Source organism: Carcharodon carcharias, chromosome 11 (assembly GCF_017639515.1).
Source record: "Carcharodon carcharias isolate sCarCar2 chromosome 11, sCarCar2.pri, whole genome shotgun sequence".
In the NCBI taxonomy this organism is placed as follows: Eukaryota; Metazoa; Chordata; class Chondrichthyes; order Lamniformes; family Lamnidae; genus Carcharodon; species Carcharodon carcharias.
Genome location: NC_054477.1, coordinates 11,144,278 through 11,162,283, shown reverse-complemented (window position 1 = coordinate 11,162,283; position 18,006 = coordinate 11,144,278). Strand labels below are relative to the sequence as shown.

The window sequence follows — 18,006 nt, the reverse complement described above, 5'->3', positions numbered from 1 at the left end:
GAACTGGTTAATACACAATTTGTAATCTATAAGTGTAATTATCTATCCTTCTTAAAATATCCCAGCACACACACACACAAATGACAAAGAAGTAGGGTCTCTGCAGAGATTGGTGGTTAAAGGAAAACTTTATGAAAAAGATAAAGTTGGCATGGTTTTGAAGCTGTTGATCTGCTGCACCCTTGTGTGAAGGTGAATCGCTAGTCCCAGTAGATGTCTGGAGGTTCTCACCAATGAGCTATGACATAGAGAATACAGCCAGAACAATGCTTGGGCTCTCTCTCTGTCATCTCAGCCTCACGGGTTTCCAAATACACTTGAGGATTCCTAGCCAGATACTGATAACCACACTGCATTTCAGGCAATGCAAGGCAAGTGCAAGTTGGGCATTTCTTGCTTTTTTGAACTCAGTTGGGAAAAACCAAGTTCCAAACATAAAACTCATCTTTGTCAGGTGTTTTCCAGTAAATCTCCAGGGCCTTTGCCTTTAAAACAGTTGTCTTTTGCAACCATTAATTACAGTTCAAATGATCAAATAGTTCTCAATGCTGGTCATTTAACTGAAGTCACGTATTTCTTGGAAAAGACATGCTTGCTCACAGCTCAAGGTGAACTTACGACTTAAAAAAGAAGCCAAGTCAGTTCCCAAGTATCCAAATAATGCAATGTCCTTCCAAACTTTTAAAAGGAAATATAGAGAAGAAATTGAGTGACATGAAATAATTTAGCTGCTGTATAATTTTGTTTTTATGGAGAAGGCAGCCTGTTACAGTACCTGACTTAGTGACCACCTGTGCAAGTACTCCCATACTTGGGCGAAAATGGTAAGCCTAGGAACTAAGTGAAGTACAGGCCTCCCTTGAAGGAAAGGATGCTGTCAAAACAATGTTGGAACCTTTCTCAGCAGCCTACGAAGGGAGAAACTGGTTGTGTAACACTTTGCTTCAGGTCAAGTTAGACTTGCATGAAAGCTACAACATTTGACTACATGCATGTTCAACAACAGAAGCAGCATGCTATATAAAAAAAATCGATCCCACAACCAATTGATCAAATAAAAGCTCTACAGCCCTGCCACATTCTGTCGCGAATGGTGGTGGATACTTTAACTAACCAGAAGAGAAGGTGGTTCCACGAAAAACCCAATCCTCAATCATGGCTATGCCCAGCTTATCAGTGCAAAAGACAAGGCTGAAATATTTGCAACCATCTTCAGCCAGAAGTGTTAAGTAGGTAATACAACTCTGCCTCTTCCCAAGGTCCCCAGTAATACAGATGCCAGTCCTCAACCAATCCAATTCACTATATGATATCAAGAAACAACTGAAGACAAGGGATTTAGCAGTATATGAGCCAAACAACATTGCATTGCTGAAGATTTCTGCCCCAGAATTAGCTGCACCACTAGCCAAGCTGTTTTAGTGCAGCTAAAACACTAGCATCTACCAAACAATGTGAAAAATTGCTCAGGAACTTCCTACCGACAAAAAAGACAAATCCAATCTGGCCAATTCCACCCAATCAGCCTACAAACTGATGGAAACTGTCATCAAGTGCTATTAAGCGTTACTAACGCAGTAATAACATCTGCTCACTGATGCTCAGTTTAGGTTCCACAAGGGTCACTCAGCTCCAGACCTATTTACAGCCTTGTTCCAAAGGTGGACAAAGGGTAAAGTGAGGAGAGAGTGACTGCCCACCCTTGACATCCAATCATCATTTGACAAAGTGTGGCACAAGGGGGAAAACTCTCCACTGCTTGTAGTCACAAGACTTAGCACAAAAGGAAGGTTATCATTCAAGGCCAACCATCTCAGCCACAGAACTGCAGGAACTCTGAGGTAGTGGGGCATTTAGAAAATTTCAATGCAATCAAACAGAGCCAACATGGTTTTGTGAAATGGGACTGATGTTTGATTAATTCATTGCAGTTCTGAGGAAATAACAAATAACATGGATGAATGGGAACCGGAGGGCATTTGACAAGATGCCACAAAAGGTTACAATGCAAAATAAGACTCATGGTGTAGGGATACATTAGCATGGATAGAGAATTGGTTAGTTAACAGGAAGCAGAGATTAGAGATAAATGGGTATTTTCCAAGTTGACAAGATGGAGTACCACAGGGATCACTGCTGGATCTTCAACTATTTACACTTATATTAATAACTTGGATGAAGGGGCCAAATGCATGGTTGCTAAATTTGCTGATAACAAAGATAGGCAGAAAAGTAAGTTGTGAAAAGGACAGAAGTCTGCAAAGGAGCAAAAGTTAAGTGAGTAGGCAAAAGTTTGGTAGATGGTGTATTATGTGAGAAAATATGAACTCATCCACATTGGCAGGAAGAATAGAAAAGCGGCATACTATTTAAATAGAGAGAGATTGCATAACTATGGGGTACAGAGGGATCTGGATGTTCTGGTACATGAATCACAAAAAGTATGAGGTTACAGCAAGTGATTAGGAAGGGAAAAGCAATGTTGTCATTTATTGCAAGGAGAATGGAATATAAAAGTAGGAATGTTTTGCTAAGTTGTACAGGGCTTTGATGATACCACATCTACAATACTGTGTATAGTTTTGGTTTCCTTATTTAAGAAAGGATATAAATGAGTTAAAGCAGGTCAGAAAAGGTTCACTCATCTGATACCTGGGATTTGGGGGTTGGTGGTGATTATCTTATGAGGAAAGGTTGGACAGGCAGGGCCTGTATCCATTAGTGTTCAGCAGAACGAGGGGTGATCTCACTGAAACACAAGATCCTGAGGGAACTTGACAGGGCGGATGCTGAGAGGATGCTTCCCCTTGTGGGGGGGAATAAAAACTAGGGGAACACAATTTAAAAATAAGGTGACATCCATTTAAGACAGAAGGGAATTTGTTTTTTCCTCTCAAAGGATTGTGAATCTTTGGGACTCTCTTTCCCAGAGAGCAGTGGAGACAAGGTTGAAGAATATTTTTTTTACGAGGTAGATTGACCCCCCTTGTTAGTCAAGAATTTAAGCTTATCGGGGGTAGACAGAACGGAGGGTCGAGAGAAAATGTGGAGCTCAGGCCACAGTCACATCAGCCTTGGACAACAATTTGGAAAACTGCAACCCTGACCGCCCAGAAGAACAAGGGCAGCAGCTGCACAGGAACACCCCAACGTGCAAGCTCCCTCCTAGTCATGCACCTTCGTGGCTTGGAACTATATCACCGTTCTTTCACTGTTGCTGGATCAAAATCGTGGAATTCCTTTCTTCACAAAACTGTGGGTGTACCTACACAACATGAACCTCAAAAGCAATTAGAGATTTGCAATCAACACTGGCTTTGCCAGTGAAGCCTGCATCCCATGAAGGAATAAAAAAGTGTCTTGTTCTCGCCAAAGATTTCCTGTCCAGCAAAGGTGCTTGCAGTTCAGGAGACTATCCACCCTTGTTCTTGGGGAATTTGAGCTGTTGCAGGCATATTCCTGATGTGTCTCATCTCTCCAGTATCTGACAACATTAGTGATACTTTGGGGTGAATGATAAAAAATGCTCATGTGTCGTAGAATCTACCATCAGTGCCTTAAATCTGAACTGTGTTCATCCATAGCCTAAAAATGAGAAAAGCCCCTGAGCTATTACCCAAAATGGCATGCAAAAAACAGCCAAGTAAAAATTTTACTAAATCCAATCACATGTAAAGGTTTCCATCATGGTATTTGTTATTTAAATTAGATAATGGTAGTTCAACTTATTCCACATCCTCAGATATGCCAAGGAGCTTTACAGCCACTTCAGTTGTTCTCTTATGTTTACAAATGTGGCACCGAACTTGCACCCACAAGCAGCAAATTTAAAAAGTGACTAGTTAATCTATTTTGATGTCGTTGGCCAAGGGATAAATGTTGGACAAAAGGCTGTAAAAAGTTCCTGTTCTTTAACTTGCTCCATGGATCTTTTACATTTATTTAAATGATTTTTCTTCATTCATGGGATGTGGGCCTCGCTGGCTAGGCCAGCATTTGTTGCCCATCCCTAGCTGGCTTCGAGAAGGTGGTGGTGAGCTGCCTTCTTGAACCGCTGCAGTCCATGTGGTGTGGGTACACCCACAGTGCTGTTAGGAATGGAGTTCCAGGATTTTGACCCAGCAACAGTGTAGGAACAGTGATATATTTCCAAGTCAGGATGGTGTGTGGCTTGAAGGGGAACTCCCAGGTGGTGATGTTTCCATGTGTCTGCTACCCTTGTCCTTCTAGATGCTAGTGGTCTTGGGTTTGGAAGATGCTGTCTAAGGAGCCTTAGTGAGCTCCTGCAGTGCATCTCGTAGATGGCATACATTGTTGCCACTGTGCATCAGTAGTGGAGGGAGTGAATGTGGAAGGGGTGCCAATCAAGCAGGCTCATTTGTCCAGGATGGTGTCAAGCTTCTTGAGCGCTGTTGGAGCTGCATTCAGCCAGGAAGGTAGAGGCTATCCCATCACACTCCTGCCCTGTGCCTTGTAGATGGTGGACAGGCTTTGGAGAGTTAAGAGATGAATCATTCTCCTCAGAATTCTTAGCCTCTGACCTGCTCTTGTAGCCACAGTATTTATATGGCTGGTCCAGTTCAGTTTCTGGTCAATGGTAGCCCCTAGGATGCTGATGGTGGGGGATTCAGCAATGTCATGGCATTGAATGTCAAGGGGCGATGGTTAGCTTCCCTCTTGCTGGAGATGGTCATTGCCTGGCACTTGCGCAACGCAAATGTTACTTGTCACTTATTAACCCATGCCTGTATATTGTCCAGATCTTGCTGCTTTTGGACATGGACTGCTTCAGTATCTCAGGAGTCACGAATGGTGCTGAACATTGTGCAATCATCAGCGAACATCCCCAGTTAGAACCATAGATAGAGAGTAAAGTTCCCTCTGCTTTTCCCAAAAAATACTTATCCCAAACTGGGAAACAGCAAGTTTATCACAGCAGTGCATCACTTACTATTTCCTAAACCAGCCACTTTGCAACCAGGGTAATAATACCAGGCTCAATTAGTGCCAAATGAAGGCCACTGAATTGAGCACCCTCACACCCTTGCCCAGGATCTCCTCAACCAGCTTCCTCAATATGTCAATACTATTCACTGGCTGTCCTGCTGAAATCAAAAAATGTCAACGAAAGGGACAACTTAGAAACCGTAGAACCATAGAAAAGTTACAGCACAGAAGGAGGCCACTCGGCCCACCTTGTCCATGCCAGTCCAAGGACACCCAGGTGCCCTTTCTAATCCCACCTTAATGCACCCGGCCCATAGCCCTGCAGCTTACAGCACTTAAGGTGCAGATCCAGGTACTTTTTAAAAAGAGTTTAGAGTTTCTGCCTCTATCACCAATTTGGGCAGTGAATTCCAGACACCCACTACCCTCTGCGTAAAAAAGTTCTTCCTCATATCCCCCCTACGCCTTCTGCAACTTATCTTGAATCTATGTCCCCTGGTTCTAGAATTTTCCATCAAGGGAAACAATTTTATCCTGTCCACTATCTATTCCCCTCATAATTTTGTACACCTCAATCAAGTCACCTCTCAGCCTTCTTTGTTCTAAGGAAAATAACCCCAACCTATCCAATCTCTCCTCGTAGCTACACTTTTCTAACCCTGGCGACATTCTTGTTAACCTCCTCTGCACTCCCTCCAGAGCTATTACGTCCTTCCTGTAATGTGATGACCAGAACTGCACACAATACTCCAGTTGTGGCGTCACCAGTGTTTTATACAATTCCAACATTATATCCTTACTTTAATATTCTATATCTCTGCCAATGAAGGAGAGCATTCCATATGCCTTCTTTACAACCTTGTCTACTTGAACTGCTGCCTTCAGGGACCTGTGTACTTGTACGCCAAGATCTCTCACTTCATTTACCCCTCTTAGTATATTCCCATTTATTGTGTAATCCCTGTAACTGTTTGACCTCCCTAAATGTATGACCTCACACTTTATGTTAAAATCCATCTGCCACTTTACCGCCCACTCCACCAACCCATCTATATCGTTTTGGAGATTATGGCTATCCTCTACACTATCCACTACTCAGCCAATCTTTGTGTCATCTGCAAATTTCCCAATCGTGCCCCTCACGTTCACATCCAAATCATTAATAAATAACATAAACAGCAAGGGTCCCAACACCGAGCCCTGTGGAACACCACTTGAGACAACTTTCCATTTGCAAGGGCATCCATTGACCATTTCCTGTTACAAAGCCAACCTTTTATCCAGTTTGCCACATTACCCTGAATACCATGGGCTTTTACTTTCCTGACCAATCTGCCATGTGGGACCTTGTCAAATGCCTTGCTAAAATCCATGTACACAACATCCACTGCACTACCTTCATCAACCCTTCTTGTCACTTCCTCAAAGAATTCAATCAAATTTGTGAGGCAAGACCTTCCTTTAACAAATCCATGCTGACCATCCCCAACTAGTCCATGCCTTTCCACATGACAGTTAATCCTATCTCTCAGGATTGACTCTACTTATTTGCTCACCACCAATGTAAGACTAAGTGGCCTATAATTGTTTGGCATTTCCTTTGATCTCTTTTTAAACAATGAAACTACGTTTGCATTTCTTCAGTCCTCCGGTACCTCCCCTGTATCTAGTGAAGATTCTGACCTTATGGTGGAAGGAAGGTCATTGATGAAGCAGTTGAAGATGATTGACCCTAGAACACTACCCTGAGGAACTCCTGCAGTGATGTCCTGGAACAGAGGCAATTGACCTCCAACAACCACAACCTTTGTGCTCGGTTTGACTGCAACCAGTGAAGAGATTTTCCCCTGATTCCAATTCACTCCAGTTCAGTGAGGCAGATGTGGCACAGTTTACCAGCTCAATCAGAACATGCAACCTCCAACATTGCAATGTTCCCTCCGCTCTGTACTTGTGTGTCAGCCTGGATGACATGCTCAGGTTTTGGAGTGGAGCTTGAACACAACCTTGTTACTCAGACAAAAGCATTATCACTTAGCTAAGCAAATGACTAAATTACAGCAGGGTCTCCAGTGAGAGATGCAGCAGATGGTATGATGCAGAACCATTCAGACCAGGAATGTTCTAGGGCTCTGAAACTAATCTCAGCTTGGGGACACAACTAGAATCAATATCCTTGGGGCTGGAGTTCCCATATTATTCTAAAAAGTTCCAAGATTTTCAACTCCATTCTACTCATTCAAATTCATAAATGAAAGACAGACTTGCATTTATATATCACTCATGACCACCAGACACCTCAAAGGCACTTTACAGTCAAGCACTTTTGACGTGTAGTTACTGTTGTAATATAAGAAATGTGGCAGCCAATTCATACACAGCAAGCTCCCAAAAATAGCAATGTGATAATGACCAGGTACTCTCTTTTACTGATGTTGAGTGAGAGATAAATTTGACCAGGACATCAGGGTGAATTCCCCTGTTCTTGGAAACAGTGCCTGGGATCTTTTATATCTACCAAAGATGGGAGCCTCAATTGAAGATCTCAACCAAAGCTAGCCCTGCGTTCCCTCCGTACTGCAGCAGAGTGTCAATCTTGATTTCTGTGTTAGAGAAGATCTGGAGGAGAACCCATAACCATAACCCATAACTCAAAAGTAAAGCGCCATCAACTGTACCAATGCGGATACATCAGCCTTAAGTATTTGCTATACATGGCAGCAGTGTACACAACCTACACGATGCACTGCAGCAACTCACCAAGGCTCCTTCAACAGCACCTGCCAAGCCCACAACCTCTACCATCTGGAAGGACAAGGGTAACAGACGCATGGGAACACAACTATCTGCAAATACCTCCCCAAGCCGCACACCATCTTGACTTGGAAATATATCGCTGTTCCTTCACTGTCGCTGGGTCAAAATCCTGGAACTTCCTCCCTAACAGCACTGTGTGTATGCCTTACTACAGGGACTGCAGTGGGTCAGGGCAGCAGCTCATCACCACCTTCACAAGGGCAATTGGGATGGGTGATAAAAATCCTGGCCTAGCCACCACGCCCCATGAAAAGAATCTTCATAAACTGCATTCACTGTGAAGACAACTCACTTTTCCAATATAGCACCAAATACTAATCGATCTAATGTTTTTTTTTTCTCTGCCAGCTGGAGTGAGACAAGATGAAGCTGTTAATTTTCAATAAGGCACTTGGTTTCAACAGTCAGGTGTAGCCAAGTTTGTACTATAAGTCAACCCATTGATTGAAAACAATGACTGCAGATCAATTCACAACATAGATCAAATTCAATGCTCTACCCAGTTAGATTAACATGTAAATATCTACCCCAAATTGATGATTTACAAGGCACCACTTAGCCTGGCAAACATCTGTAAGTTAATTCATTATTTACTGAAACAGCAATCAGTTCCAATAAGTTTTACTTGACTGCTTTTAGAATTCAACTATCACTCTTCTAGTTACAGGATTTGCTATAACCATTTTAATTTACAACTTTAAATGCCAAGCTCAGCAAAAATATTTCTAACAGGGGAAAAGGAGTTGGTCAATCAGTCCTTCAAGTGCAATTAGGGATTAACAATGAATGCTGACCTTGCTAGGGACACTTACACCCCATTAAAGAATTATAAAGCCCCCAAGTCTTCATAATCAGACCATTGCTGATCTATCCCACAACTTCATTTACCTACCTTTGCTGCATAGCCCTTAATAACCCAACAAAAATCTACTGATCTTTAGCCCTGGAAATTTCCATTGACCTAGTACTTATACCTTTCTCTGGCGGGGGTGAGAATTCTAAATTTCCATAATTCCTTGTATGAAAAGTGCTTCATGATTGCATGAAGTGGCTTCGCTTTAATTTTTCATTTAATTTGAAGTCCCCTGAACTTCTGGAGATACAAGAGAAAATAGTTTTAACGTATTTACTGGATTGTTTTGTGAAAAGGTTGATGAAACCAACCCTTTTCTAAATCGAAGGGCATTGATTCCAACAAAACTGTTGATAGTTCCTACTGTTTTAAAAATTGAAGCAGAATGAAATGAACATCTAACCAAGCAATCTGAGTTCAACAACTGAGGGCCCAACTTGAAAAAAAATTAGAAATTTATCTCATGACTTGAATATTTAATAAAAGTCTGCAGTGTTGAGATTATTATATCTTATTTTTATCTACTGAAAGCTGAGAATGTTTTGTATTAAGTTAAAATGTATGAGTTGGGTCTTTCAAACTTGCACTGAGTCTGGAGAGAACAATGAAGTCCTCAATAACCAGGGTGAAGTACCAGGCTGTGGGTCTATCATTAGTGGTGGAATTAATTAAGTATAAATATTAACTAACAAAGTTAATTAGGTTCAATGCAACTTTTGTAGGAAAGTGTTGGTACCAGTGCTGTGAATAAGCCCGCGACAACCCCAACACTGCATGCTGTTTAGTCAGCTATCTGTTGATGAAAGGTCAATGGTTCTGTGTTTTATTAAGTACAAGATTTGATTAATTTCATATTCCTTGGAATGCAGTTAAAACCACAACTCATTTGCTCTCTGTGGCATATTTCAGCCATATCTGCAGCTGAATTACATGCTAGCTCACCATCACCTTAAGAACAATTAGGGATGGGCAATAAATGCTGGCCAAGCCAGTGATGCCCTCAGCCCATGAACAAATGTAAAAAAATCTCAATTCCTTTAAGAATATTAGTAATGGCAAAACAAGCAAAATTTGACTCAATTATTGATTACTGGATGCGTGACATTTACTGTCGACAACATTTTGAGAAATAGTAAGGTTTGGTTGTTGCAGGAGTGCTGGAAGAGAACAAGTGGGAGGATGTACAAAATAAACTGAAGATTTTTGCCACAGAACAAATTTTGAAATTTTGAAGTGCATGTGCTTTGATAAAGTAACCATAGAAGCAATAAGACAGCAGGGACTGTTAATTTAACAAGGTTTCATCCAGCTTAAAGACTGGCTCATGTTGAAATTTTACAAAACATTGGCACTTTTATTCTCGTAAATCCCACAGATGCCACATCCAATGAAAAAAAAATGCTGCCTCGTCGCCTCCTTGCCAGTTAGTCTCACATCCACAGCTTCATATTGGTGGGTAGGGTGGGGACCTGATGCCTCTCTACTTGAATGGACAGACTTTTAAAATAAAACATTGGTTCACGCCTGTTGAAGCTGACAATGGTGATTTCCCCAATGGTTCAGCAAATTTGTACAGCCAGTTGCTGAGCCAAGCAAGCTTCATCCAGTCAGAGCAGTTGAGTAACTTTTATCCCTTGTCTCTCAAAGAATCTGTCTGCCCAGGTTAGCAGCAGGAATGCGACAACCGGTCTCAGGATCTTGAGGTGGGCACAAACATAAAGAGCTTCTACTACTGATTGCTCAGCTTCTGTAAATGAGCCTAAGAGTCTAAGTCTCAGGACACAGATTTCTTTCCCCCCCACCCAGATTTCTTTGTAAATTGCTGACTACACTGGATTGTTTAAAGGGGAGCTGGAAACACAAGTTAATGCAAATGACCATCTCGTCCAAAGTATGTTCAGAGTACTAGTGCAAATTCTTCATTTAAAAACAGAGCCAACATTACTCCAATTAAATATCACTTACCAAAGAATCCTTCACGATCTCACTGATGTAAAATGCTGAAGCAAAGAAAGAGAACAAAGTGTGTCAGGAGTTCACTCGCAAAGCACTTCTGGAAATCAGTAATTCAACGGTTAACATCCAGTCACCAGAAAAAAAAATGGCTTTAAACATCAGAAACTCATTCAAACCACCTGGATCCCACCTCAAAACAGCACTGCATCATCAGCATGCAAGACTTTTGAAGTCAATTTTGAATTCATGAAACCATGAGATTTCCTTGAGCCATCAGCAGGCTTTTGTTACAGGTGAACTTTTAAGCAAAGCGCAATTACAGGAAAAAAAACTCCGGTATTTATGAATTTCCTAATTTGGAGACAGAGAATTTAGGTTAGTTGAACATTATCACTGAGCTCAATTCAACAGCAGCTATCTAAGATGTGAGATGAGATGATTTCAGAGAGCTCTTTGTTGTCAGTTTGTAACACAGACTGTTTGAAAGTGGTAAGAGAAGACATTTGAAAAACCTAAGAAACTATAGGATAGCAACAGAAGAAGCCAATCAGTGTTTAAAAGGGGAAAAAGAAAGCAAACAATTCAGACATAGCCAATTGAAGGTCCCAACTTGTGGCCTTGTCCTTCACATGAACATCTTTTCCTCAGCTCTGTGCCGCACAGTTAGTCAAATACCACATTATTTAACCGTAGTAACACAACTGACCGAGAAAGCACCTATTGGGCAAAGTATTTAGAAATTCTTAATTCAATGAAAACATGCAAATTACCTATATCCAATAGCATCATACTTATAAGGGCAAAAATAGAAGCCATTTAGCTTAAGGTACTAGAAGTAGCCTGCTTTGTATGACTGTTTAGAATTCAAATAAAACCAAGCATAATAGCACAAAGAATGTCACCGTACAACTGCATTATCCAGCGGAATTACCGTGAAGTAATTCAGAGGTATCGGAATCAGATTCTAAACACCTCAAAAAGGGAAGCTACATTTTTAGATTTCCATTCTAAAATCACACTTTGCATTTCATTGCTCTGAAGCAACTAGTGGCAGAAGAGCCTCAATAATTCGGAGGCCCCAAGTCACCTGTCGTAACAAGTTCAGTAACAAACCCCAACAAAAAGCAGCTTAAATGGCGATTTTTAGCTATTGGTGTGGAGCGGGTGGGGGGAAAAGATTGTTCTCTATTGGAGAATCTCCATGAAATTTGCAACTACAGATCTTCATCTAAAGTAGATGTGATTTAAGATAAATGCAGTATAGTCTGTCTTCAGTATCTATTCTAAAAACAAATTCAGAGCCCCTAGAATCCAGAGGTGCGCAATTGCTTGAATACTGGAGTTTTGCACATGCATCTTAGATTCAGAGTCGGCCCAAATTAATTGGTGTAAAGGGCTTGAAGGAAGTGAACTTGGGCAGTTCCCAGCAGGCATAGGCTTACCAGTTGTTAAATGCTTATCTGACACACCATGGTACAAAGCCAGAAAAGGTGACAAATGCTTTTGGTGGTACTAAGGCACAATGTTGGAGGAGAAAAAAATGGACTTGAAAACTATGTTAAACTTCAACTGGGAGTGCTTAATGTTAACGCTAGGTGTGTAAAATGTAACGTGCTCTATTTAGCAGATCTTGTATTCCTTGGTGAACACTGGACAAGTCAAAAAAAATTATTTAGCAAACCCCCAACATTTTAATTGACTAGCACTGGATTAGCAATTAGTGCATGCATAGTCATAACTTCTAGCAGCAGTGTTAAGCAACATGTCGACTTTAAAATTCTTATCCTTGATTTAAAATTCCTTCATGGCCTCAACCCCTCCCTACCTCTAAGCTCCTCTGGCCCTACAACCCTTCAAGATCTCTGGGCACCTCCAATTCTGGAATCTGCACATACCCGATTTTAATCTTTGGCTGCCATGCCTTCAGCTGCCCAGAAATTCCCTCCCTAAACCCAAGTTTTTTCTATTTAAGACTCTCCTTAAAATCTCTCTCATGTGGCTTGGTGTCAAAGTTTTGTTTGACAACACTCTGGTAAAGCACCTTGCCATATTTTACTACATGAAAGGTGCCATAAATGCAAGGTACTATTAAGACTGGGAAACTCTTCTTAGAGGCTCCTGCAATTGAACCTTATATTTTACATAATGCATAGGAACATCTGGAGAATATAACATTCATTGCTTAAAAGTAAAAGTGGTCCGTTAAATGTCTAAATAGGCAGTCCATTAGACTTCACTCAATGTTTTAAGTAATAGAAGCTCACCATTCCGATCAGCTCATAATTTGGTTTCACCAGCAAGCAACATATCTCCAAAAAGTAACCATTATTGCCATCAACTGAGGTCACCATAGAACTCTAAAAGTGGAAGTTCCAGCTTTGCTGCACCAATTCATTATTCCCTATAGTAAAACTATATCTGCATCCACTCTTTAGATTACCTTTAAAGACCTTTGTATCATCACATAGGTGTAGGCTGAAGTAGGTGTCCAGAAGATGGGAACCATTCTTGTTAACTATATTTCGTGCTGCAATACTTCGCAGATGTCGAAGCCGTCGCTGAAACAAGAAATATTTGAAGAACGTTTAGGCACTTAAATTTGTCGTCTTAGCTTTCACCAAAACATTTCTTATGCATTGTGTCATTTGTCACTTATGCAGTCTAACATTCGTTAACATTAGACTTTAGAAATGTCAGATTCAAAAAGCATTTGTAAACTGAATGCATTTATGACTGCTGATTATTTGCTGATTTCTACCTATTCCTAATAGAAGATTTTCCCCACTTTTGCAACCAATATCAACTTCCAATTCAGATGCAAGTTAAATAATCCAAAGTGCTGTCACTCAGTATCAATATATAGCAGAGAGAAAACACACAAATATAAAGAACAAACGTGCATTTATTTAGTACATTTCATAACCTCAGAATGTCCCAAAACACTTTATAGAGTCAACGAAGCACTTCTGAATTGTTATCACTGTTTTATTGGAGGAAATGTGACAGCAAGGTACAATGAATAGCAATGAGTTAATTACCTGATGACCAGCATCACTAAAGCAGGTTGAGGGACAAATACTAGTCAAGACACTTCAGGGAACTAATTTGCTGTTTAAATAGTGCCTTTCATATCCTTCCAAGAGGACAGACGGGCATTTTGGTTTACTGTCTTAAATGAAACAGTGCAGCAATCCCTCAATACTGCACTGAATTGCCAGTCTTATCTTTTGCACTGGTTGATAAGCTTAAGTGTCTGCTGTGGTATTTTAATGATGTACATAAAACATTATGCTGCTTGCGTGTTCTGGATTGAACCACATCAACTTGCTCCCACCGCTTAGAATGAAAACAGCCAATACTTTGTCACGTTAAACAGGTTAGACAAATCTCATCGAAGACAAAAAAAAATTTAATTAGACTGCTGAGTGAACTCAGCTCAAGTTAAATATTACAGAAGTCCTTGTGACAATGCATGCGCACCGAGCAGCTTGCCTCACGCAATTTAAAACCGAAGTAATCAACGGTGAGTACATGTTAATTAAGAGCTCAATTGGACGTATAGCGCTTTGGGACAACCCAAGATTGTTCAAGGAGTTAAATTAATGGAAGACTTTTTATTTCCATCTGCCACATGGTATTTCACCATAATTAAATATAAGTCAACAGATTTCTTTTGTTAATAATTCACAGGATGTGGGCTTCGCTGGCTGGGCTAACATTTACTGTCCATCCATAGATGCCCTGGAGAAGGTGGCAGGAAGCTGCCTTCTTGAACCGCTGCATTCCATGTGGTGTAGGTAACACCCAGTGCTGTTAGGGAGGGAGTTCCAGGATTTTGACCCTGCAACAGCGAAGGAATGGCGATATATTTCCAAGTCAGGATGGTGGGTGACTTGGAGAGGAACTTGCAAGTGGTAGCATTCCCATGTGTCTGCTGCCTTTATCCTTCTACGTGTTAGTGGTCGTGGGTTTGGAAGGTGCTGTCGAAGGAGCCTTGGTGAATTCTTGCAGCACATCTTGCAGATGGTACACACTGCTGCTACTGTGCATTGATGGTGGAGGGAGTGAATGTTTGTGGATGGGGTGCCAATCAAACGGCTGCTTTTTCCTGGACAGTGTCAAGCTTCTTGAGCTGTGGAAACTGTACTCATCCAGGCAAATGGAGAGTATTCCATCACACTCCTGATTTGTGCCTTGTAGATGGTGGACAGGCTTTGGGAAGTCAGGTGAGTTACTCACCACAGGATTCCTAGCCTCTGACCTGCTCTTGTAGCCACAGTATTTTTATGGCTAGCCATGTTCAGTTTCTGGTCAATGGTAGCCCCCAGGACGTGATAGTGGGGGATTCAGTGATGGTTCCGGATGCACAAATAGAATAAATACTCTTGGCAATAATACAGAAATTTATTTTTCGACTCCTGCTGAGCTTCAGGGGAAAAAAAAAATCAAGTGACACATCACAGGATTATTGTGTTGGTCTCCAGTCAGTGTGATCAATAGCTGAAACAAATCAAAAACTCGATGAATAAATCAGCACTTAAAACTTCATCCTTCCTTATATAGTGTCCAGTTAAAGAAAATCTCATGTTTGCAGCCCAAATTTTCCAGTAAAACATATTTATACAAGGTTGGAGCAGGACACAAACTCTATAAAGCAGACTTCAACCTTTAAATGTGGTTGACTGGAGGTCTTTTAATGGCAGAAACTCAGCAAACAGGCAGTATAAAACCAGCCTATTCACCCAATCCATCAATCGCGTCAAGAATATTTAGGGAAATGAGAAGGCATGACACCCAAGCAAAAGTTCTTCTCATCAAATTAGAACGTTTTATAGGCTTCATACACCATGTGCAAATTCAGTGGTGAATTAAGATAGCGGTTGCACGTTTGCTACTTATCTTCCCATTTCCATCCTAGAACTATGGGCACAAAATAGGGCTTACAATTAACATGGATAGGGTGAGATAGTATGTTTGTCACTTAAGACTACTTGCATTTAAAAAAAAAACACCTTTTGCAGCTTCAGGTTGCCCAGTACTAAGGGCAAAAAAGGCAGTAGAAATCGCACTTGGATAATGACCCAATAATCTGTTTTCATAATTTTGGTTGTGGGATACATAATGGCCACAACTTTGGATGGAGGTTCAGCAAGGTCTTCCCTGGTCTTCTTGGGATCATATCGCTGAATCTCTTCAGTGGACCAGAAAAGACGAAGAGCCTCAGCTTAACATTTTATCTAAAAGATGGTACCTCTGACAGTGCAGCATTCTTTCAGTGCAGCACCAGACTGATTCTCAGTCGAACAACTGTTGCGCTCATGTTTTGAACCACAGCATTCTGACTCAGAAGCAGTAGTGATATCAACTTAGCCACAGCTGACAGTTCTGGCAACCATGTTCAAGTTCAATTCAAAAGATGAAAGTGATGGGTGAAGATGAAAAGATATTTAATCCAGCTCAGATTGCTCACAACACCGCAGCTTAAAATATATGCACTAATTTAGCAACAACTGGTGATCTCATTCAGACATTGATATGAATGGCAAGGACCCAACTGGAGTTACCAGATATATAATTTTTAAAAAGATTGGATACAAATTTTCTGCACTCAAAGATTGGGACCATTGAGGAAAAAAATCATAACTGCTAGACAAAAAACAGCCACAGTTCATCTCATTCACCTTCTACCATCCTGGAGTTATTGACTAATCATAATAAACCATCTCAATCGTTTAGTCTACAACAACTCCAAGCATGATGCAAGGAGCCCTCATGGTGGAGAACTTTAGAAACATAGGTTTAATGCCACTGTACCTCCCCACACCACCCATCCCTCCCAACCAAGCATGTTACACTTACCATGTCATGTCTCAAGTTACTAAAGAAATCTAGTAAATTTAAATTTTAATGAATCAATATCATCTGCTTCCATCTTCTGTCTCGGGTCGACCTGAACCACTGATAGACCACTCGCTCACTGAAATATTGCTGTTTGAGTTTTGAATTGATCACTCTCTGCTCCCACCACCACCACCCACTTTGGGTCAAGTTCAGCTCTCTTGTTGTACTATTTGCAACAAGGTAAAATATAAATCATAATCAATGCTGCCTAGACCATTTAGAGCACCAAACACAATACTACTTCTCCCACTATTTCCCAGTGAGAACTTGTCAATTCATATAATCTCTCCATCCCATCAATGGACTGGAGGCAGTGCCAAGGTTATAGGTCAAGACAACAACCCAGCAATAATACTGAAGACGTGCTCCAGAGCTAGCTGTGCCCCTAGCCAAGCTGTTCCAGCAGAGCTATGGCATTGGCATCTATCTGATAATGTGGAAAACTGCCCAGGTATGTCATGCCCACAAAGAGGGGGGCAAACCAATCCAGCCAATTACCACCACTCCCAATCGCCAGCAAACTGATGGAGGGCATTGAGTGTTAGTAGTATTGTCAACATCACTTACACAGCAATAACCTGAAAAGGTGGTGGAAGCAGAGTCTTTGAATATTTTTAAGGCACAGGTGGATGGATTCTTGGTAAGCAAGGGGGTGATAAGTCATCAGGGGTAGGAGGGATGCACATCTGAGGTTATTTCCAGATCAGCCATGATCTTATTAAATGGTGGAGCAGGCTTGTGGAGCTGAATGGCTACTCCTGCTCCTTGTTCATATCTATGTTCATCTATTCACCAAAGCTCAGTTTGGGCCCCGCCAAGGCCACTTGGCTCCACACCTCATTGCAGCTTTGGTCCAAACACGAACAAAAAAATAAGAGTGGAATTCCAGGCTGAGGTGAAAGTTATTACCCTCCATTACAAAAGGTAACATTTGACCTTGTGTGGCAAAGAAGCCTTAGGAAAATTGAAGTCAATGGGAATGGTGGGGGGAAATGCTCCATTAGCTGGAGTCATAGCAAGCGCAAAAAGAAAATGACTATGGTTGTTAGAGGCCAATCATCTCAATCCCAAGACATCACTGCAGGCGTTCTTCAGGGTAGTGTGAGCTGCTTCATGACTTCTCTTCATCATAAGATCAGAAGCGGGGCTGTGCGCTGATGATGGCATCTTGGTTCAGCACCATTCATTACTCTTCAGACACTGAAGCAGCCCATACCCACATGCAGCAAAACCTGGACAACATTCAGGCTTTGGATGATAAGAGGCAAATACCATTCACACTACACAAGTGCCAGACAATGACCATCTCCAACAAGAGAAAATCTAATCACCTCCCCATGACTTTCACTGTCAGTACCATCACTGAATGCTCCACCAACTTCCTGGGGGTTACCACTGACCAAAAAATGAACTGAACCAAATAAATACTGTGGCTACAAGAGTAGGTCGGGGCTTGGGAATTGTGTAGTGTGTAACACCTTCTGACTCTCAAAGCCTGTCCATCATCGAGAAGGCACAAGTCAGGAGTATGA

At 41.4% G+C, this 18,006-nt stretch overlaps 1 protein-coding gene across 3 annotated transcripts in view; it reads right to left on the bottom strand.

The window, feature by feature from the left end:
- Positions 1-18,006, bottom strand: part of uvrag (UV radiation resistance associated gene) — a 334,856-nt gene that overhangs the window by 293,186 nt on the left and 23,664 nt on the right. For all 3 annotated transcript variants that reach the window (XM_041198896.1, XM_041198894.1, XM_041198893.1), the window contains 2 exons: positions 13,014-13,131; positions 10,583-10,617 (listed from right to left, as the gene is read on the bottom strand). In XM_041198896.1, the coding sequence (XP_041054830.1) occupies positions 10,583-10,617; positions 13,014-13,131 (153 nt within the window). The remainder of the gene's footprint in view (positions 1-10,582; positions 10,618-13,013; positions 13,132-18,006) is intronic.